Consider the following 24231-nt stretch of genomic DNA (forward strand, 5'->3'; position numbering starts at 1 on the left):
GACAAATTGACAAGTATGACGTACCATTAATTATGTGGTGGAAACAACATGTATATCATCCGAGTAGTAAATTACGGAGTAGTATGTTCATGTACTTGCTTCAGAGGAATTAGGGACCTTAGGCATCGGAGATTTGGGTAGTTGAACATACATTTAAATGAGGATTTCTCAGCTTATATTAACCTGTTTTTTCAATGACTTTTATTGGCCTTTAGCCCTTTAGTACTAAATTGTGCTTAGTACACTCATCTTAAATCTATCTTAAATTGCAAATTAATTAATGACATAAATCTGTACTACAGCAAGGTAATGGGCCCAATGGCTTTTGTCACAAAAAAAAACAAATGTTGCTTTGTGTAATTTAAACCCATTTATAGAATACCATACTGTAAACTTTTCAATCAAATAAAGGAGTGAAAAACTTAACAGATGAAAAAGATCCTATTACTAGAAACTAAAGTACTGATAAATTTATACACGCAAGAACTAAAGTATTCATTACAATATTAATTTATTGTTATTCTTATATTAAAAAAATGTATCTTTACTAATAAGTTTTATCCATCTATTGTTGTTGACATAAACTTTATCTATTTGCCGTCTTTTGATCATCGATATAGAAATGTACATATGGGCCTACGTTATTGGTTACAACAAGATGCTTTTCACACTATGGAATAATGAATCTTAAACAAAAATGGTCCAAGGAAATTAAAGAGCTTCCCATGCTAGCTAACATAATAAACAAGTAGGCTGATTTATATGATCTAGGCCATGCCAGCTAGCAAAATTTTGCAATAGGGAAAGATGGGAAGATAAGTAGTTATAAATCAATTACTTCATTGCAACTACTACTGAAACGCAACATGGAGCTTGAGTGCTTGACCAATGTGATGGGAGACGTACTACAACATTTTAGCAAATAATAAGTGTCTTTTACATCATTAACAACGTGTCCAATTTTCTTGTTATTTTTTCAAAGAACGTGTCCAATTTTTTGAATCTTTAATTTTCGTAATATCTCTAGTAACCATAAATTATTAATTAGCTTAGTTGGCATGATTTTTGGATGATGTTTTATTATTCTTCTGACTCTCTATACACAGAGAAGTAACAAAAATAATTCTTATTGTCAGATGTCTTGATGTGAATGCTCTACCGACAATTATCTTCAAAGCAAACATTGAATGACGATTTCTAAGCAAAACTAGTGCTTTGAAGAAAGACCTAAATTAGTAAAGAGGGTTCTACCAACTTGGTTACTACTAACTATCAATCATGGCTACTTGCCTTCTTTTCTCATGGTTAAATACTGAGCTTTACAATAATCAATGACATAAACACACTATTCAAGCAACCATGACAAGGACATGATTTGATTGTCTTCAAATATGTCAAATAAAGCCGCAATGTAACACAGTAATTCATCACCGTCAGAAATTAATTACACAATTTAAAATGTTTGAAAAGTATTCACTTTAATTTTTAAATCATAATAATGGTCTATCATTAGATTTATCTTCCTAAAAAATGTAGGCATTATTATTCAACCCATGGCGTCACAACTCACAATAGAATCACAGAAGTAGCACAAAAGAATAATGAAGAGAGGCTTGAATATTAGGATAAGTATGAGCATAATAAATGACATATGCTTGTATTATTTATGCTAATCTTCTAGCAGGACTATATAAAGCTACAACCTCTAGACCAAATATGTAACCCAAAACCCAAAATGGCTGATCAAAAATATGACCTTAAACATCCCTCAATTGCAGCAATCATAGTACCCTTTCCAATGCAAGGCCATCTCAATGAGTCTCTCCATCTTTCCATTCTTATAGCATCATATGGCATACCGGTTCATTTTAGCGGATCCATAGTACACAATCGCCAAGCCAAGCTACGTCTCCATGGTTGGGACCCGAAAAATACAAGTAAAATGCACTTTCATAACTTACAACTACCGCCTTTTACCTCAAATAATCCTCCCAAACTCAATGCCTATACTAAATTCCCTGGTCACCTCCAACCACTTTTCGATGCTGCTTTACAGCTTCGTAAACCAGTGTTTCAACTTCTACAAGAACTCTCAGCTAAGTATCGAAGAATCATCATCGTGCATGATACTATGATGGCTTCAGTCGTTCAAGATGTAAAACTAATCCCAAATGCAGAGTCATATGCTCTCCATAGTGTCTCTGCCTTCACCGTCTTCTTCCACATTTGGGAGTCAATAGCCAAGAAACCTTTCCAACTAGATTTCGATATCCCAAACGACAAAATTCCCTCGAGTGAAGGGTGCTTTACACCCGAGTTTGAAGACTTTGTAGCAAAGCAATACAAAGTTTTAAACTTCGAGAGTGGAAGACTCTACAACACAAGCAGACAGATTGAAGGTAGATATATGGATTTACTCGCAAAGCTGCCAACAAATGCTAACAAAAAGCATTTTGCAATTGGACCTTTGCATCCAGTAGAGATAAAAAGCAGATACAGCAATAGCAGACACAGATGCCTCGAGTGGCTGGACAAGCAAGAGACAAATTCAGTGATATATGTGTCATTTGGAACTAGCATATCGATGACAGAAGAGCAGATCAGCGAGTTGGCTGTTGGATTGGAAAGAAGTAGGCAGAAGTTTTTATGGGTTGTTAGAAGTGCTGACGGAGTAGATATTGCTGCAGAAGATGATGTGAGAAGGCCTCGGCTGCCAAAAGGTTACGAAGACAGGGTACAGGACAGGGGAATGGTGGTAAAAGACTGGGCACCTCAGCCTGAAGTTCTTGCACACCCATCAACAGGAGGATTCATGAGTCATTGTGGTTGGAACTCGTGTATAGAGAGCATCAGTATGGGAGTGCCAATAGCAGCATGGCCTATGCACTCTGATCAGCCAAAAAACAGCATTTTGATAATAGAAGTCCTAAAGATTGGTTTATTAGTCAGGGATTGGGAACAAAGAGCTAAGCGAGTCACATCAACTTCTGTAGAGAACGCAGTAAGACGATTGATGACATCAAAGGAAGGAGAAGAGATGAGGAAAAGGGCAACAAAACTAGGTGGTGCAGTCCGAGGATCAGTTGCAGATGGTGGAAGTTCTCGCTTAGAAATGGATTCTTTCATTGCTCATATCAGTAGATGATAATCTTTCTCATCAAATTACATAAGAAGGTTAAATAAAAGCCTATAAGTGAACATTATTGTTTCTCTTTGTAAACTTTACTCGTAGATAAACACAATTACATCAATATTATAGAAATAAATTGCAATACAATCTTGCATGAAACTACAGTTGTACTAACAATATTAATTAATTTGATAAGGTTCTAACAGGATAATAAGGATTAACTGACAATATTTGAGATGCTAATGGACTTCTCACTTCCTGAAAGTAGGATTTTTAATCAAGTCTAGGGCACTCTTAGCATTGTCCTGGAATATTTTTTACTACCTCAATCGCATTCAGATGTTACATTGTTAGTTCAATATCACAAATGTGCCAACTAATTCGGGATGGAGGGAATTCTATTTAGCAGTTAGAACATTTACAGAGAGAATTTTTATGTACGTAAGCCATGTATCCTCCACATACTACCAGCAAACTGCCGAGTTCATGATTGCGATCATAGAGTAGCTAAGCAAGCTACTAGGCACTACAGGCTTATTAGAGCACTACAGGAAGTACCACAAGAATCTAGAGAAACTATGAACAAGAATTCCGTGAGACTTGAGAAAGCACAGAGCTTTGACATAGTATCTAGTGGTCCAAGTGCCAGGCTAAACCAATTAATGAAAATCATGCATCTCTAAAACGTGCAACTGTTATTCAAATGACTTATATCCAAATGTCGAGCATCCGAAACAAGCACTTAATGCGAAAGAAAGGACCTGTGTAACATATAGCCGCATCTCACTATCACTTTAACCCTCTATTCTCTTAAAAAAACCAAATATAGCTATTTGCAACTTTCCCATCATTACAGATGTTGCTTTCTATGCACCTTTTTGTTTTTTTTTTTAAATGGTAATACGCTGATTAAGATCAAACTATACTATTAATCCAATGACTAAATAAACAAAATCTTGATCCACAATTGTCTAATTGCACCAGAACATCAAACTATGCAGATCTAGTTACTATTACATCACAATTAACAAAATTATTGCTGGAAATTTCATAAAACATTCCAAGAAATTTCATCGAGTCCAACTAGACCATATATATAAGTCAAGTAAGGTTCTGTACATCCTAAAACCAGTGGATTACCATGCTAAACTTTTATGTTAGTCCTACCCCTTTTTCAATGCGGCGCAATTAGTCCCAACTCACATGTCCAAACCCTTTTTCAATGCGGCGCAATTAGTCCCAACTCACATGTGCATTTTCCTTAACACATAAACATGTAAGAGCGGGGCATGGAAATTACTAGCACCCAAGATCATCCAATCAGTCTACTTTTTGCAGTTATGTTAGACAATCATATAAAATCCATAAATTATAAGATGTGAGAATATAAATTTCTTAAATTTGTGAGCTTTGATACAAATACGAGAGAAATTAAGTGTAAAATTACTGCATTAAAAATTCAATTTATCAATTGAAAATTAATTACCGACAACTTTGTAGCCTCCAATTTTTAAAAAAATCCCCTTGATGCTGCGCCCAAGAGTTTGACAAAACGACTACAGAGGATCGTTTCGATCATATTCATTTTGGGTAGTAATTCAATTGATATTCAGGTGATCAATTATTCTTTTTGGGAATGATTTGAGATTTAGGGTTTGGTTATATATTCGATTATATTAGTAGAACAGTAGAATATTACTCCTATAGTCCCTCCGTCCTTTTATTAGAGTCCCATTTCTCTTTATTATGTATTATGTGAGTAATAAATGTTAGAAATGAGACTCTAATAAAATAACGAAGGGAGTACCGAAAATCAAGTACTCCATAATTATTTCTCTCTCTCCCTTTTTTTTTTTCCATCTCTATTTATTTACTCGTACAGTATTTGTCTTATAAACTTGACCAAGATAAAAAATAAAAAAAAATTAAAAAATAAAAAATAAAAAAAGGAAAAATTGATGGGAATAATCCCACCTTTGGGCCATCCGCGAAAATGAATCCCACCTTTATACCTTATCCACTCCTAATGGTCCCAACTAGTCATGTAACTTGTTATAACAAGAGCCCTGAGGTTGGTAAAAAAAAAATAAAAAAGTTTTTAAGAAAAAAAAATTGAATAATTAAAAAAAAAAAAAACCACCCACCAGCCCCAGCCACCCTCCCCGCCTCCCGCAACCGTCGTCATTACCGCCAATGTCCCCTACCCCACAACGCCGACCACCCAAATTGACTCCCCCAGCGCCGACGCCCCCTCTCCGCCTCTCTCGAACCACAAACCTCCCTTCCACCGCCACTAAAACCCTCGAAAACCAACCATCCCACAACCCTTGAAAACCATTTCTCCGCCCCAATCCCGGCTCCCCTCCCCTTCCCCCGTTCTGATCCCAAAAGCTCTCCCCTTCCTCCGTCCCGATCCCGGCTCCCTCCCCTTTCCCCGGCTACGATTCAGGCTGATTGGTGGGTTTCGATTTATTGAAGGTGGTTTTGGATTTGGTGGGTTTTTGATTTTTCGAAGGTGGTTTTGGGGTTGGGTTAGCTGGGGTGGATTGCGGTGGTTTTGAGTCCGAGTGGCGGTGGCGGTGATTTCGGGTCTGGGTGGTGGGGTGGTGGTTCTGATGTCTGGGTTTGGATGGTGGTGGTTGTGGTGTGGCTTAGGTGGTGTTGTTTTTCTTTAATTTAATTTTATTTTATTTTTTTAATTTTAGACAAATTAAATTGTGACATGTGTAAATTAAACTAAAAAAAAAAAAAAAATTAACCTCTGCAATCGGTTTCTGGTCACCCAGGACCATTAAGAGCGGATTGAGTATAGAGGTGAGATTATTTAAAAATATCTCAAAGGTCGGATTATTTTTCGTGGACGGCCCAAAGGTGGGATTATTCCCATCAATTTTTCCAAAAAAAAAAAGTCATATGAGAATATGGGAGGGTGCAAATTTAATGTATGTACTATATACTATTCAAGTACGTAATATAATATACAAAGTAGTTGGTAAATCAATTAAATAAATTTAATATTAGATGATAATTATTACACAGAGTGTTGGTGGATGATGCTTTTGATTATCACACATTTTTCATGTGAGACGATTTAAAAATATGTTAAAAGTATTTAAAGTTACCATTTACATTACAAAAAGTAATTATTTTTCAAATAATACTTTTTATCTTATAAAAAACTTATAATGTATTAGATTAATCATATTAGTCTTTATAATATGTAATCATGAATCTATAAGAAATTACACATTAAATAAAAATCAAACAAACGACAAATTAAAAGTTACCTTTGACTCTTTAAGGGGTTAAAGTTACCATAAAAATAGTTAAATTTACCCTCAAACTGGCCGTCTTACAATTAAATTTATGTACATCTGCCTTACACAAGACTTGTTGTTTGATTATTCTTTAATATTGATTCCTTATTTTGCATTAAGCGCCAATCAATATATATTATCATTATATGACCATTAGTGGATTTGCTAAAAAAAAAAAAAACTTATTATCATTAACTTGTTATTAGTAACGATTCATGCACAAACGTATATCATCATCAAAGCCTTAATCTCAATGATGGAGTCAGATATATGAACCAAGAATCTATCTCCTTTGTATCTCTGAAATCCGACTATGAATCAAGTTTTATATTCTCCTTTAACCCCAATTTCTTCAATCGTACACAAACATGTCACCAATTAAAATATTTACATACAACACTTTGCAAAATGTTGAAAGCATTAATAACAAGGCTATCATCAACATTTAAGGAGTGATTCTAAGAATTCCTTAGTACTTTATTCTCATTTACAATACATACATAATCAAACAACCTGATTACCTGAAACAAAACTTCATATAGACCTACAATGTGCATGATCAGAAGTTGAAAAATTCAGCATTGAAAGCGGCAAACAGGGCAAGTTTGACTCAGGGGAAGCCATTGATCAATGCAATGAGCATGAAATAGATGGAAGCAATCCAGAAACTCTACCATTTCGCCGTCTTCATAATCATCCAAGCATATCGAACATCTTTTTTCATCGTCCCCTTTAGGCATGGACTTGGAGGTGTAGGCCACTTTTGGCCTCAAAGTTATTAAAATCTCCGAATCAGCTTCGTGGCACGCGACATTAATACAGCTTAGGAGACATAATGCACCCACCACTGGCATCAAAGATAATATCTCAACAAGAAACATGATCAAATGTACAAAATTGGATTAAAAATAAAGTTTGTTTTGGATGATGAAGACGATTGAGAGGTCAGTTTTTAGGGGGGACTAATTAGTTTGCACGTTCAAGTTGAAAGTTTTACCCCACTAATGAAAAATGTTAGGCCTTCTTTTATTTGGGGTTCTAGGACATTTTCAACAATTTTAAAAATTTGCAATTACAAATTAAAAGTCTTTTTTATTTTAAATATTTTTATCTTATTTCTTTTATATCTTTTGTTACCTAAGCAAGGACTAAGTTAATTTTTTTGTTTTTTTTTGTTTTATAACTATAATATGTTAGGAGCAATCAGATTTTTGATGCAACTTCACTTCCAAAAAGAGGAGTTAAGCTCCAATATGAAAATTATGAAACTTGATTTTATGCATCTTTATATTAAACCTTATTGGTTAAGCTAAAAGTTTTTTTTTTTTTTTTTTTTTTTTTTTTTTTTTTTTTTTTTTGACAAAAAGCTAAAAGTAGAAAGATCAATCATCTATAATAACTACTACTAAAGTAATTACCACTGATATCATAATTATCCACGTGGCAGCTTCTTATAAAAAATTTTCCCTCCAAAATTATTGTTGATATTTTTATTTTTACTTTTTCAAGGTCGAACTAACATTTTAAAAATATTATTATAGTTATGAAGTCAATTAAAATATTTATGTCCTTCATTTTAGCTTAATAAATTTAACGAGAGGGATCACGATTTATTATATTTTGCTTAAAATATTTATGTTACACACTTACAAGTGAAATTTTTATTATTAAAACCGTGCATCGCACGGGACTAACCTAGTTAATTAACAAAAACAACACCAATTGATACAGCCTCATAAATAACTAGACTATTACAAATTCAGAATTATATTAAAGACCTTTGATTAGCTTTTGCTTATATCAAAATTGTTTCATTAAATTCCACATATGTATAAAAAAAGAGTTTACATCAAAATAATCAAGTTTTAACACTTCAACTAATGTATATCTCAATTATACTCTATATTTCATTTATCTACAAGCATACATCTTGCATTTGCGTAATCAAGATCTATCAATACATAGTTGAATTGAAAATTAAATGAGACTTCAATTAAAGTAGGATATGTAGGAATTTAGGTGTTACATTGAATTGGTAATTTATTAAGGTGTCGCTTAGGCTTTAGGATCCAAATGTGTGGTGATAATATGTATTCGTAATTAAAATCTTCATATTGAAAGAAAGCTTTACCATAATATATGAACTCGCTTCACTATATTTTGTTTTGAAAAAATGATACATTCGTAGATTTTTTTTTTTCTTTGAAACAATATACGTTCGTAATTAATTGAAATTATATGTACGGATATTATCCAATAGTCATTATCAAGAATTGGTTGATAAAAATGAGTTCGAATTTTTGATAATGAGTTCGTTCTAAGCATTGAACTAGTTTATGAATTTGAATTAGTACTCCTAAACTAAACTTGGACGTGCCAACCAATCAATATATTTCATACATTGTCAAAATATAATGGCCACAATTAATGCTTTTATTAGTTGGATCAATTATCTTCTTATTCATTTCATTGCTAGAAATATATATGAGCAAAATTAAAATTAGCCATTTATTGAGAGCATGGCGTTTATAGCAGTCCTAGCTATAGTTCCTGTTATCGCGATTTCTTGTTTGGCTACGTTTATTGCATGCCAACATCCTCCTACAACCTTGACTACATCCAACTTATGGCCTTTCTTGCAATTTGCTTATCACGAGAAGCCAAACTCGTTCCGAGGTTCCTTTATTAGTCTTCCCTTTGACAAGCCAGAGAGTTCAGCCCAAGGTGCAGCTAGGAGAGCGAAGAGAGCAATCTAATAACGCGATTTATTATCAAGTGCACTAGGGATTGATGGCCAACCATTATATATACATATACTGAGGCACTCGTATTTGCTCAACATATATGCTTTTTGCTGGAATGTTGAATATATATATGGTTTTGGTGTTACAAGTATCTCAATTTTTTTTTAAGGTTCTACTTAGATTTTCATCATTTTGCCTAACATATTGTCATTAGTGGTGATTACTGGTTACTTTTTTCCCCTAATGTTGCTCATCTGATTTGTATGAAATCATATATATAATGGTTTGTAGTTGTACGAACTTGTGTGATATTATTATAAACATGAGTGATTTATGATAATTAATTAATTTTTTTTTTTTTTTTTTTTGGTGCAAATCACTCACGATATTATGGATATGATGTACGTGTGATGACATAAACTAAATTTAAAAAGTGGACTATTATATTTTTTGTTACGGTCTAATTTAATAAAGAGGTCGATGGGAACCGAGATAGTATTTAAACTCAAAATTAGTACTCCATCTAGAAGAGCTATGTTGGAATGTGACTCGAGAATCAATCGAGGCTTAACATATAAGCTAAGGAGATGAATTACTTGTGTTAAGCAAGGAAGCATTGGATGGGTCAACTTCAACTGGGCATATCTCTCAAACTACTTGGAGTTTTGAGGTAATTCAAGTTGGATGTGAAAGCTTGTTTCAAGATCTTTTCAATGATAGGTCATAAGCTTAATTCCGATGAGAAACGAGGAAGTTATAGCTGTTTTACTACGAGCTATCTGTGCTGACCCGAACAGGGGATGCACGTCCGTGCCAAATTTGGCACGTCCGTGCAGTTCCAGTTCCAGACGACCTGTAGCTACTGGAATGATTTATCTAGGCTAGCACGTCCGTTCCATATTTGGCACGTCCGTGCCTACTTGATACCCTGTCCAAATCCGTCGGGGGTATAAATACCCATTAAGGGTTATTTTGTTCATTATCCCCAAATTGAGTGAAACACAATTAGAGGTAGGGTTCTTATTCTTGAAACCCTTGTGCTTTAGAGTGGAAATTAGTGAGAGATTACTCTTGTAAACACTAATTATAATCAATACAAACATTCTCCTTGTTCTTGGGTGGGTTTTATATTCTTCAAGTAATTGCTTGAAGGATTTTCCCACCTTCCAATTTCTTGTCTCTTTTACTATCAAATTTCTTAATTGTTCTTGCTAATTACTTCAATTATCAACCATTTACTCTAACAAGCTATAATTCGTAGAGCTTTTTAGAAAAGCTTAGATACAAGAATAAATTATACCATCAGACCAAGCCGCTGCAAAAGTGGATTGAAGTTGGAGCAACATGCTTATTATTCTCAGAGATTATTGATATTAGAGTAACTGATTTAAATTAATACCCATTTAAGGTTAAAACGGTCAACAATAGATAAAGTCAGACCGAATTTCATTTGTGAAAGAACTAGTTACGTACATAATTTAAAATTTCTAGATTTTTCATCTATTGGATAAAAATATAACATATAATTTATTTAGTTGTTCTTATCTTTCATATATGCTTTCCAATCATTGTTAGATGAGATTTGTAATTTGAAAAAGATAAAATTTAAGTATGTGATCAATTTACAATTATTTATGATTAGAGAATAAGTAAAATATCCTAATTGATATGAGTTTCTAAGTAAAATATCTTAATTATTGATGTGGGTTTCTTAGTAAAATACCCTAATTGTGTTTTTGGGTTTCTAGGTTATCCTATGTGATAGGGTTTAAGCGTACTAGACAGGTATGATAGTATGGAGAAAATCATGAGAAAGATTGATTATAATATGGAGTATTATTATTTTTGTGCAAATTTCATTAAACAATATTATTTGATTGAGGGAGATCTAAATTACCTCATAAACACTTGTCTATTTTAGTATCGTATTATTGGGTAAAAAGGAGAAAATAAAGCATGAGAAATTCGAAAAAGCCAATCGTTTTCCCTCTCATCTTCCTCTATTTCCTATGTATGCTAAACATTAGCAAGGGTGAAGATGATTGCAGCACAATGAGCTGCAAGACTTCGAAGGACATCATCGATATCTCGGTCGCCTATCCTTTCCGGTCAGCAGATCGTCAGTCCGAGTCGTGTAGTTCTACAGGATTCGACGTGTACTGTGATGACAAATCAGGCTTCCTCCTAGAGCTCCCTAATGCGGGGAACTTCACTATCGATGCCCTCGACGGTTCTTTGAGTCTCATAGAGCTTTCAGATCCAAATGATTGTCTTCCAAATAAGTTATTATCTCTAGATCTTTCTGCGATAACTCCATTGCAACTAATTGACAAAAGTGAGGACTTTTGGGTGTATAACTGCTCTAGTGTTGGTGACTTTTCTGATCCTTTCGGCTTGTACGATAAGATTGATTGTCTTAGCAGTTCAAATTATACCGTATTAAGTGTAAGCTTAGGTCCAATTGCCGATGTCTAATTGTGCGTTGCTTAAGACCGTGTCGGTTCCACTAGCTTCGGCGACTTTTGGCAATTACAGTAAGCTTAGTAATTTTTCAAGTATCGAGCTTACTTGGGATACTAGCTAGTATTATTGTGATTCATGTGGTAACTCTGGTAAGTGACTCTTTTATTTCAATTTGCTAATTTTGTTTCTCCAGTTCTTGTTCAACTAACAATGCTTATTATTCGCGCTTATATATGCTTACAATACTTATTGTTAAATTAAATTTTTGTAGTTAACATATATAGATAAGAATAATACTCCGTATATACTTCATCGAGCCATTGTTGTGTATGTATGAATGTATGGGTTTACTTGTGGTATTGTTATTAGCTAGTGTGGTTTAGTTATAAAATAATAGGGCAATTTGATTGTGGTCAATTTTAAGAAATTGAGTTCAAATAATAATATGATTGCTTAATCTATGAATTAGGTTGTTACATACTTCATCAAATATAATTATAATACCTTTCAACTATTGGACTAAGCTTGAAATTAAAACAAAACAAATACAACTTGGAACAAAACAAATCGTATTGGACCATTGTGTAAGAACAGTAGTGTTACCCTTATGAGGTTTTGATGCTGATGTCTATAATTGAGTAAACTTCCATCTAATAAGGATTTTCTAGTGTTGTGATGTTTAGGTTAAGTAAACTCCGGGAGTTGAAGTAGGAACTGAAACAGAGGAACTTTAGGAGATCTAGGATAACAAGTAAAGTCAGAACTTTAGGAGATCTAGGATAACAAGTAAAGTCAGAAGAAGAGTTCCAAAAAGTAGCTCTCTGAATTCACCTGGATGAAACTACAAGGAGTTCCCTAACAGGAACTTATCAACGAGTTGTAACGACCTGGTTCCGGTGTAATGCTGGAGCACAACCTCAACAATCAAGGACCAGTGCAGAGCTCGAGATATCAACCGAAAAAGATGGACTTCATAACTTAGGTTGTATTAAAGATAAGTTTGTTTTCTAGGTTGATGTAAATATATATCTAGTTGTAATACATGAAACTTATTAGAAATCGGATAAACCTTGGCAAGCTAAGTAATTCGTAAAAGATAAGTTTGGATTTTTGAAAAAGTATTTTATTTGATTTTATCTTTTAAAATCTGATTTAATTGGTTTTATTTTTTTCATAAAATTTTATCTTTTAATAAAATGAATTTTACAGAAAAAGGTTTTCTTAAAAACGAGATTAAATCTGTTTAGTTTCGGTTTTAAATGACCAATCTGGCTAAATAAATATTGATAAATTGATTCAAGGCATATTCTAATACAATTTGAAATATAGATTTGGCCAATTTAATTATACTACATCAAGTTTTTAACAAAGTCAACGATTCAAAAGTCAATATTTCATCTTTGAATTAGCACTAGTTATTTTTGTAAACAGAAGATCAGAGGTTGATAGCAACTAGAATATGCTTGAAACAAATAATTTAATTTGCAACTACCAATTACCAATGGTATTTGGTAAACACAAGGAAAATAAAGCATGAAGAATTTCAGAAGGTTCATCATTTTCCCTCACATAATCTTCTATTTTGTATGTATATCAAAGATGAGCAGTGCTGAATATTGCGGCGTAGTGAGCTGTCAGAAGAAAGTATCTTCCAACTTCATCTACAACAATATATCAATCATGTCTCCTTTTCGGTTAGTAAATCATCATCCTGAGTCTTGTGGTTTTCCCGGATTCGATGTGTATTGTGATGATAAGTTAGGCCCCCTCCTTGAGCTACCTATTGCTGGAAACTTCACCATCGATGAGATATACTACTATTTGAGACTAATAGAGCTTTCAGATCCAAATAATTGTCTTCCACAAAAGTTGTTATCTCTAAATCTTACCTCGATAACTCCTTTCCTGCCACAAAGTAGTAAGGATTTCTGGATGTATAACTGCTCTGGAGATGGTGATTTTATTGATCTCTTCAGCTCGTATGACAAAATTGATTGCCTTAGCGGTTCAAATTATACCGTATTAAGTGTAAGCGGCCCAGGTTTTAATGTCGATGAATATAATTGCACGTTGATTAAGATTGTTTCTGTTCCACAACGTTATATTGGTTTCAGTCAATTGAGTTATTATTCAAACATTGAGCTTACTTGGGATGAAAAGTATTGTGATTCATGTGGTGAGTGACTTCTAGTCGATCTTTTGGATTTGTTGTATTCTTACGTTTCTTCATTTCTTGTTTAGTCTCCTTGTTTTTTTTTAAAAAATTCTACAGTAGTAATTCTTAAAATGAAAGTAATATATAGTCCTAATATTTTCGGTCTGGTATATGCTAAAATTTTCGTACCAAGATATATACAAAGTAACAAATAGTCCTAAAATTAATTTGATAGCTAATAAATTGAGTTAATTAATTTGTACTTTGTCTAGAAAATTTGACCTGAACCCCTCCTCCGACAGCTTCTAGATCCCGCAATAACCCAAGTTCAACGCAATTCTATTGGATCGGAGTAGCAGCAGTAGCAGCTGTAGCACTCGCCTTTATGACATTTTGTGTTTGCTGCATTTGTGTCTCTCAATCGTCAGGGAGAAACGTTGAAGCGCCTGCTGTCGATGCTACCACAGGTACAAATAATCAGGCAATCTCACAGAGGCAAAGCTCAACACCTTGTAATGTACTTGGAGGACTTGATCAGGTCACGATAAACTCGTATCCAACGGTGTTGATTGGCCAGAGTGGCCGCATGATCAAACCAGATGATGACAGTTGTTCAATATGTTTGACTGAATACTTAGCTGGTGACACCCTTAAGATATTACCAGAGTGTCTTCATCGCTTCCATGTCGATTGTATTGATCTATGGCTATCAGTTACATCCACTTGCCCAATTTGTAGAACTTTTCCAACGCGTAATTCTTAATTAAGCTACTTGTGGATCATCATCATCATGTGTAAATTATTATATCGGCAACTCATATACAAATACATTACGTGTAAATTCCATAGATTAATACTTGTCATTCATCAATTGTATACAATATTTTTCTTATGAAACAAATGTGTATATTCATCAAGGTGTGAAAACAAGTTTTTAGTATGACAAATTTTTGTTGGCATGTTTATGGTATTAGAAACTACCCTTTGTGCCCATCCATATATCAGCTATGCATATATATTGAAATCCTTTTATTGTCTTCATGTGAGTTGTTCCACATTAGAGAAATGGGAAAAGAAAGCTACCTTATAAACTACAATATCGTAAATGGGACTCCAGCACTTTGCTCTTAGATCGCATGAATGATGAATCATCCAAGTTTTGATTCATAAACTATCGCTCTTAACTTAGCTTTCATAGTTTCATCTATGGTGGGAAGGAATTCAAGGAAATCGTTTAAGATGATATTATGATGCTCTGCATATACTAGTACAGTAGCACAACATACTCAAATAATCATTTATAAACTGTTTTTGGAGCTTGACTAATAACAAGTCAAAGCAACATTTAGCACAACATACCCAAATAACCATTTATAAATCGTTTTTGAAGCTTGACTAATAGCAAGTCATAAACATGTGTGTTGCCTTTTTCCTAGTCTAAAGAGTTGGTTCATGGTTTGAGGAAGGTATAATATTACAAATCAACTCTATTTCTTGCAACAATCAAAAGCAATGACAAGAGCTAGAATGATTCGTTCATTGTTTTTTGTGAGTTACAACACCTCATAAACTACTCCATATTGGACTAGTTAAAATCATGTTAATAACCATGAGAAAATCCAAATCCAACACGCTCATCTTATATTTTCTCATCTCCATCCAATTCCTCTGTATGCCAAAGACGAACAATGCTGAGACATGTGACACAAGAATCTGCAAGAAAACACCGTCTTTCAACAATAATAGTATCATCGATGATAAAGACTACATCTCAATACAATTTCCATTCCACTTAATAGATGGTAAGGTCAATTGCACTTGTGGCTCTCCCGGGTTTGACATATACTGCGACGACAAGCTAGGAGGACCGCTCCTTGAACTCCCTAACGCCATAAACTTCACCGTCGATTACATAATCTATCCTACTAGAGAAATAAAGCTTTCGGATCCAAATAATTGTCTTCCACAAAAGCTCTTATCTTTGGATCTTACAACTTCACCATTTCGGCCAGGAAGCCTAGTTAGTAAATATCAAGTGTATAACTGCTCCGGAGATGCTGATAATTACCCATTAATTGACGGTAAAATTGGTTGCCTTGAAGGATCGAATTATACCATTATAGGTGCCGGTCCAAACACTAGAGTTGTCAATTCCAATTGTACGTTTGTGAAGAATGTTTCTGTTCCAACTATCTCTGACTATGACCATTACAATGAACTGAATCAACATTCTAGTATTTACCTTGCTTGGGATATACAAGTACATACCTGTCTTCATCCAAGTGGTAAGTAACGCCATTTTAAAACGTTCTAGGATTTTTTTTTTTTTTTTTTTTTTTTTTTTGGGAGACTAGAATAATTTTCTAGGATTATTTACTTAGATTGTTTGTTTTAGTATGCCATACATTTCGGTATTTCCCTTGAAAATTTTCCCTTCAATTTGTAATTATTTTTTATAATTTTATAACCACGTTGATTAAATCATTTTTGAAGAGTTATATGAAAAAACTAAAATAATAGTCATGTGAGCCCTTTAGCCCAAGGTTGATTCATTTTTTTGTAAGTTTTTATAATTCATGTTAAGGAGTAATGTATAGGCAAGCATAAAACTCATAATTTTGCAAGTTAATTGACTAACCTTATTATATTTTTAGCAATAAGTAAATGTTTTGCATCAATATACATGCATTATTTCACATAGTTGGTACTTTGTCTAGACTAAAATTTTTAACATGGACTCCGATCCTCTAACAGCTGCTAGCTCGCGGGAGCGAAAACCATCAAAATATTTTTGGATAGGAGTAGCAGTATCAGCACTAGTAGCTGTCTCCTTGATTCTATTATTAGTTCGCTGCTATCGCGGTTCCCTGTCCTCCTGGAGAAATGTTGAACATCAACAACTGCCACCACAAGTACAAATCATGTCGGACTCGATCAGATCACGATTAACTCATATCCGACGGTGTTGATAGGCAAGAGCGGCCGCATGATTAAACCAGATGATGACAATTGTCCAATATGCTTGGTGGATTACATCCCTGGTGACTCCTTTAAAGTGCTACCAGGGTGTCTTCATCGCTTCCATGTTGATTGTATCGATTTATGGCTTTCTGCTAAACCTACTTGCCCAATTTGTAGAACTTTTCCACCTCTAAATTCTTAATTATGCCACTTGCTGATCATTGACAATTTGCATTGTTATGTATAATTTATTTAAGTGGAAGTCTCACATATTGCGTGTTATAAGACTAATATCAATGATGTATATATAATATGTTTTGTCATTTAATTAATGTATAGCGTTTTCTTTATGAAACAATTGTGTATTTATCCAAGGCATTACAAATTTTACCTTTATTTAGGGAAAGATGTAAGTTTTCTTGATGTTGAAAGTGATTTAAACAAACTGATCTCCGATCTGTAAATAATTGGTTACGTAAGCTCTTTTGAAAGGTAGTGATCCAAAAAGTTGTCAAATATCATGTGATATATTTAGACCTTTTATCATACCATATGCATGTACTCCGTAATAGACTCCACTTTTTTTCTTTATTTATTTAAAAAATATATATAATACAAGTATAGGTTTCACAAATTATCATATGTGGCTGGTCATATCGTGTGGCTGGGGTTAGTTATTCAAGGATTACTCAGTCGATCAGGGATTACTTATTCAGGGATTACTTGGTCGGTTAGAGGTTACTTAGTTGATCGGGGTTACTCAATCTGTTAGAGGTTAGTCTTACACAGAAAATGGCTAAGCGACCGAGTAACCCCATGATAAGTATCTCTGACTGACTGAATAACCCCAAAATAAGTAACCCTTGACTAACTAAATAACCCCAAAATAAGTAACCCCAGGCAGAAAAAGCACCGATAAGTTTTTAAATTAAGACTACTATGTAGTACGTACTACGTTCATTATTTGCATGAAATTGTTGATTTGTTGGGCTATAAGCCCTTTCCTATGCGGAGAGGTCCATGTTCTTTGTGTTCTATAGTTAGTTAGAGGCAAATTTTGGCACATCCTATGGAGTTATTGACCTTAGACATCATTTGAGTTCTGAACCATCCACCACTTATAAATTAATTTTCTTATCAGTTATAAAATGAATACTTTCAGATATTAAGTCAATGACATGCACATATAATTATGCTAACTGGCTGGTACAGCATTTTCAATTTCTAATAGTTTGATTTGCTCTTGGTGATTGACTCGTAAGTATAAACACGTCGACACTATATATACTTAATTTAAGATATAAATGGAATTTTGCCCTTTCCATAACTTAAAGAGCTGCTCCATAATCCATATATATATATATATATATATATATAAAATTAAAAAATAAAAAAAAAACACATTTTTTATATTGAATCAATCCCTTTCTTTGCAACAAAGTCAATGAAAAATGCGAGACCAATTCATCATTGAATAAGTACATGTTTAAATGATTTTTTCAGCAATTAGATTAAGCCTAACGTTTAATTTTATTAGGGATGAGAAAATGTGGAGTCCACTTAATACAATCTTACAATTTCTCAACAAAAATAAAACATGAAAATTTCTAGCAAATTCATCATATTTCTTCTTCTATTATCACTTCATTTGCTATGTATGCTAAAGACGTGCAACGCCAAGCCTTGCAAGGCCACGGTATGTAATGGAAACGTTTCGCTAGTGTCAATACCGATCAAGTTTCCTTTTCGTATAGTAGGTCATCAGGCTAACTCTTGTGGTTCTCCTGGTTTTGATTTGTATTGTGATCATAAATTAGGCAACCTTCTTCGTCTCCCAAATGCTGGAAACTTCACCGTTGATGCTATATCCTATTCTTTGAGGGAAATAAAGCTTTCGGATCCGAGTAATTGTCTTCCGCAAAAGTTATTATCATTAGATCTTACCACAACCCCTTTTCTAGGGGTAAGGCAAAAGGATTTTTGGGTGTATAACTGCTCTAGAGTTGGTGATCATAGCGATTTATATGATGAAATCGACTGCCTTAGAGGTTCGAATTACACAATTGTTAGTGTACAGCGAGGTGTTAATGTTACTAGTACTAATTGCAAGTTATTGAAGATTGTTTCTGTTCCAACAAATTATGGTTTATACAAACTTAATATAAGTAAGCTGAGTAATTATTCAAGCATCAACCTTACTTGGGACGAGCAAAAATGTGAGTCATGTGGTAAGTTAATACATTAGTAACATTACTTTTCATTTTGTTACATGCATTGGTTTCTTAGCTTGTTTAGCTTTCTGATTGACTCGAAAATATAACAATTATGACTCTTTAGCTCTATCCTCTATCACGAATTTTAAAGTTACTCCGATCCTCCAGTCTCAATTTAGGCATACAAAATGGCCTGGACTTGGATTTTATGTTGGATTTATTTTCATATCTTGAAAACGAAGAATCGAGGGTTGGATTATAAGTTATTTTTGTGTTTCTTCTAATTTTGTAGAAAGCTTCAGTTGGACATCTCCAGCAGCTTCAGACTCCAACAAAAACTCGTTAGAGTACCGCACATTGGTAGCAATAGTAACAACATTCGTCGTGTTATTTTTAATCTTCATAAGCTGTACTCTATGCATTCTGTTGTCAAGAAAAAATGTTGAACAACCAGCTATTATTACTACGACCAATACAATATATACCGACTCTGATAGACATAGTATTACGCTAGCAGATATCGCTGGACTCGATCTGACCACGATCAACTCGTATCCAATGGTGGTGATTGGCGAGAGTAGGCGCCAAATTAAACCTGACGATGACAAGAACTGCCCTATATGCTTGACGGATTACTCCCGTGGTGACACCCTAAAAACGTTACCGGATTGTCTTCATCGCTTCCATGCTGGTTGTATTGATCCGTGGCTAAGAGCTAAAGCTAGTTGTCCCATTTGTAGAACTTCTCCTCGTCTAAATTCTTGAGCTAGTAAGTATTATTTGATAACAAATTTTTGTTAAGGTGTAATTTGGTTAACCATGTAACTTATCCCCTTTTGTTTTTATTATTTTTTTTGGTGGGAGAAATTTCAAATATTTACACATATATAATTACGATAGCTCATAATCGGTTGTACAATACATCATACAAAAATTGTTTTTATGATATATAGAACAATGTAACTTTTTTAGGCTTATATGTGGTCACCAACCTCGGCTTTGACCTTTCGATGTAGCAAACAAGTTTGGTGGACTAATCTAATCATTATTAGCAAATTAATTTTATGATAGACTCGCATACTTTGGAAAATGTAATGATTAGTAGTTAATTAATTAACCTTATACAGTAACAAGAATTACATGACAATACATACTTGCTCTACCGTCCGCCCAAATGATACTGCTTGTTGGAGCTTTAATTTATAAGTAATGACACGTCAAACCTAAATACATTTGCTTCATCATTAAATTATACAAAGCATATTCTACCATGCTTTCTAGCAGCTAGAACCTTTTTTTTTTTTTTTGAGGGAAGGTAGGATATTTTATTATGTCATGAATTAATCCCTTTTCTTGCAAATTTAATACGAATTATAAAAGAAGAAACAATGATTCATTGTTGAACTAGTAATGGTTTGAAACGAACAGGACTTTATGAAGACAATGGTAAGAGATTTTTTTTACCAAGATTTTGTTTCAAAGTAATAACTCATTACAACGCTCGGACCTCACACTGATTAAAATTTAAAACTAAATATAGCTTCAAATATTTGTAAATTTTTTAATACCTAGTATGGATCAAAGGATTGAAGGCACATTTATGAAGGCCCATTCAGATATAACAAAGCCCATCCAGACAAAATTGGTCCAACATATAACAAGGCCCAATTTCAAAAAACTAAATCAATAGGATTATAAATAGTTTTTTTTTGGGGTTCATTTTCCACTTGCGCACATCCTTCATATTGCAAATTAGGAGTAATTTTTTTCACAAATTTTTATACGTGGATGGTCTCATTGGGTGGCCAAGGTTGTTTATAGCTGTTACTTAGTTAGTGGTTACTTTTGAATAAGTAATCTCTTATCGATTGAGTAATCCATAAATAACTAGCTTTTATTAGTAATTTCTAACCAATCGAGTAATCCTAAAATAAATAACCCCTGAATAAGTAACCCTTATAAATAACCCATGACTAATTAAGTAATTTTTTTAAGTAACTCCTAACCAACTGAAAAACCCTTAAATAAATAACCTTATAATTAATCATTGACCAATTGACTAACCCCTGAATAAGTAATCTATAAGAGTATACACAATGGTTAACCACAATCATTATGGTTATCATCTACTTTATTCATTTCTCTATCTTCCACCTCACATGTAATCACTTTTATAACCAATGTATCTCAATAGTTGCCCATAAATTTTATTCAATAAGTGGAGAATCTTACAAAAGGTGGTTGAATATTTATTCAATAACCATGTTACAATAACCTGGTTACAACTTTAACTAGACTATTGTTTTATCTCTCCTTCTTTTTCTCTCTCTACAATTGTTTATAATATTTTTACACTCTCTCACCTAATAACCACCCTAAATGATTAATGGCTGGCTATGCTCTTAAGTAACCCGGCCACAAAAAAAAAAGCTACGAATTTTTTTAAATTTTTTTTGGTAAATGTCATTGGTCAATGAAATTACACGTGTGTCAGTTGTAAATAGTCGCAACTTTCATTTCTTTGTCGTATTCCTTTGTGCTTTGACTGTCTGAGTTGTCTATTCATTTTTGAGATGGAAACTAATTAAAGCTGGCTGGGACATGTCTCGTGACTTATTAGCAATTCCATTATTTTACCGTACACGCATGCATCTTTTCATTACTCTTACATTTTACGTACTATTTCCGCTTTTTTTTTTTTTTTTTTTTTTTAAATGTTATCCCTATCTTTTACTAGTACTCCCTCCATCTCCTATTAATATTCTCTTATGTGCATTTTTTATGAAAATTAATAAACAAAAATAAGAATAGTAAAAGTATATTGAAAAAGTAAATTGACATTGGATATGCAAAAAAATAGAGAGAGAAAGTAATAAAAGTACATGGGAAAACAAAATTTACATCAGAAATTTAAATTTGCACAAATATTGTTGTAAATTGGAGGGAATTTTGGTAAAAAATTAATATTAATGGTTGTTGGAAAAAGCAAATGGAGTGAACATTTTGGGACTAAAATTTACCCATAAGAGACTTTCATTTGGTGACGGAGGAAGTAATAAGTTTGAGTAAATATCTCTTTTAATGAGTTTGAATAGTATTTGGACGATTATATACTTTAAAATGTTTATTTACTTATTTGTCATCAGTTTTTTTTTTTTTTAATTTTTTTATTTACTTAATTTTTTTTTATGAACTCTTATTAAAAATAACGTGACTTTTTTTGTTTTTTTACATGATTACATGTGTGTCCCTAAAAATATTTGTTTATATAATTTCTCTTATTTATCATACCAACCGCTAAAGTTATAACCTAAGGCTAATTAAAATAACTTTCCGAACACATCTAGATATTACAATTTTTTTTTTTGTTTTTTTTGTTTTTTTTTTTTTTTTTTTTTTTTTTTTTTTTTTTTTTTTTAATATTACACTTTCTTTTTTAGCAAAAAAATTCATAAATTCTACTATGACTCTCTCTTCTCATAACTCACCTTCAAGCCCCACCACTATTTTTTTTATACACCTCTATAAGAGTAGTGTTACATTATATATATATTGGTAGTACATGACAAACGGGTCGTTTGGATCGGATCGGGTCGAGTTGGGTCATTTACAGAGCTAGTTGTAGGGTCAAGTTATTTGGGATCGAGTCAGTTTGGGTCGGATTGGGTCAGAATTGTCAGGTCCGATTGATAGTACACTCATTCAAATAACCGTATCAACATAAAGTCTAATAATATCAATAATCTTATATGGGTACTTTATGATCTTATGTTGGTTTATATTATACCAACATGAGATGTAAAAATACCCATGGACAAGTGTTATTGTCATATTGTTCACATAGACTTACAAGTTACAACAAGTGAAATCTATTAACCTAGCCAAGAGGCTAAGATTTAGGGATGGCAGTGGATCTGGACCCGACCCGAATCCATGGATCCAGATTCGTTTTTCACGGATCTGGATCTTCAAATTTTGGAACCGTTGGATCCGGGTCGGATCCGAATCCTGCTGAAAAAACGGATCTGGATCCGGGTCTGGCCCCTAGATCCTGATCCGTTTACCCGTTTTTTAATTTTCCTATTAAAAAAAACTAAAATTGTTTGTTTTTTTATTAAAAATGTTGATGATGTTAGTAGTGATAAAAATTAGCCCTTTCAAGAGATGAATTTTGGACGCTCATTTCGGATACATCGTTGTTATTTTTTCACTTGCTCATTTGAAACATCGTACTTTTTTCGTTGTTTATAATATTTATTTCAAAATATAAGTATATAAGTTGATTACTTTGTGTTTTTAGATTAGTTGTATAACTTTAATTTAGGTTGAACTTAATAACCCCCAACGGAAATTTGAAATGCATTTTTTGACCCAAATATTATATTTGTTGCAAAAAATTAGGCAAAATATATTAAACCCGTTTTGAACCCGGATCCGTTAAACCCGTTGGATCTGGATCCTTGATACAAAACGGATCTTGATCCAGGTCCATTTGGATCCGGTCCAAATCCGACTCGTTTTCATCCCTACTAAGATTGATATGAGGAGGTTGGAGGTATGTACTATGTAGTCTATTTGACTCTTTTCTATATATGATCATATGTGGTCCAACTCTCCTACTCCATTATGATTCAAACTCATTTTTATCTTCTATCCAAATATTAACATGCCACATGCATCTTAGCGTCTATCTCTATATTAATGATTTCATATATTTAGGAAAGTTTATATATCTGTGAATACTTGCATGTATGGCATGTGCACTTAATTAGACTTGGTCCAAAAAATCACCCTAACTATATATGGCTCTAGGACAATAGAGTTAGCCGTGGTAACTTTTGTCGTGTTAAATAAATTGAATATATGTACAACTTGTTGTAAACACTAAACAGGACTTACTACTCCACATTTTATTAAGTTCTAAATAATTAATAGTAAACTGTCATAATCAGTAAAGTTTAATGTGTTCACTGTATTTTAAGTGTTTTACAGATTGTTTGTTGCAATCTTGAGTATATAGCTTGTACATTATGCATGGTACACCTTTGACTATATAGGCATGCATGTACGTCGGTACATAAGTACCTAGTAAGCACTTGAACATAAAAAGTTTATACAAAGTAACATTTAGTATTAATGGTGTTATCTTATATGGTAAATCTCATTTTAGGGTTATAGTTATGTAAATAACTACTCCATATTGCTTTTTTAGCTTTATTTTCTTAGACGTCATAAAAAATATCTTCAT

At 33.3% G+C, this 24231-nt stretch overlaps 4 protein-coding genes and 1 pseudogene across 4 annotated transcripts; all 5 read left to right on the forward strand.

Annotated features, from left to right (window-relative positions):
- Window positions 1-1735: 1735 nt before the first annotated feature.
- On the forward strand, window positions 1736-3246 carry LOC145565564 (zeatin O-glucosyltransferase-like). The gene has a single exon (XM_081625525.1). The coding sequence runs from the start codon at window positions 1736-1738 to the stop codon at window positions 3143-3145; it is 1410 nt and encodes a 469-aa protein (XP_081481651.1). The 3' UTR covers window positions 3146-3246.
- Window positions 3247-11147: 7901 nt separating this feature from the next.
- Window positions 11148-11666, forward strand: LOC145565565 (RING-H2 finger protein ATL22-like). Its single transcript, XM_081625526.1, has one exon. The coding sequence runs from the start codon at window positions 11148-11150 to the stop codon at window positions 11664-11666; it is 519 nt and encodes a 172-aa protein (XP_081481652.1).
- A 1518-nt stretch (window positions 11667-13184) lies between these two features.
- LOC145565566 (RING-H2 finger protein ATL22-like) lies at window positions 13185-14572 on the forward strand (annotated as a pseudogene).
- An 846-nt stretch (window positions 14573-15418) lies between these two features.
- Window positions 15419-16972, forward strand: LOC145565567 (putative RING-H2 finger protein ATL21A). The gene is made up of 2 exons (XM_081625527.1): window positions 15419-16094; window positions 16782-16972. Exons 1-2 carry the CDS (start codon window positions 15419-15421, stop codon window positions 16970-16972), a joined length of 867 nt encoding a protein of 288 aa, XP_081481653.1.
- Window positions 16973-18264: 1292 nt separating this feature from the next.
- LOC145565568 (RING-H2 finger protein ATL22-like) lies at window positions 18265-19748 on the forward strand. The gene is made up of 2 exons (XM_081625528.1): window positions 18265-18998; window positions 19276-19748. The coding sequence occupies exons 1-2, from the start codon at window positions 18368-18370 to the stop codon at window positions 19746-19748; spliced, it is 1104 nt and encodes a 367-aa protein (XP_081481654.1). The 5' UTR covers window positions 18265-18367.
- The last annotated feature ends 4483 nt before the right edge of the window (window positions 19749-24231 follow it).

Source organism: Chenopodium album, chromosome 10, assembly GCF_948465745.1.
Source record: "Chenopodium album chromosome 10, dcCheAlbu1.1, whole genome shotgun sequence".
In the NCBI taxonomy this organism is placed as follows: Eukaryota; Viridiplantae; Streptophyta; class Magnoliopsida; order Caryophyllales; family Amaranthaceae; genus Chenopodium; species Chenopodium album.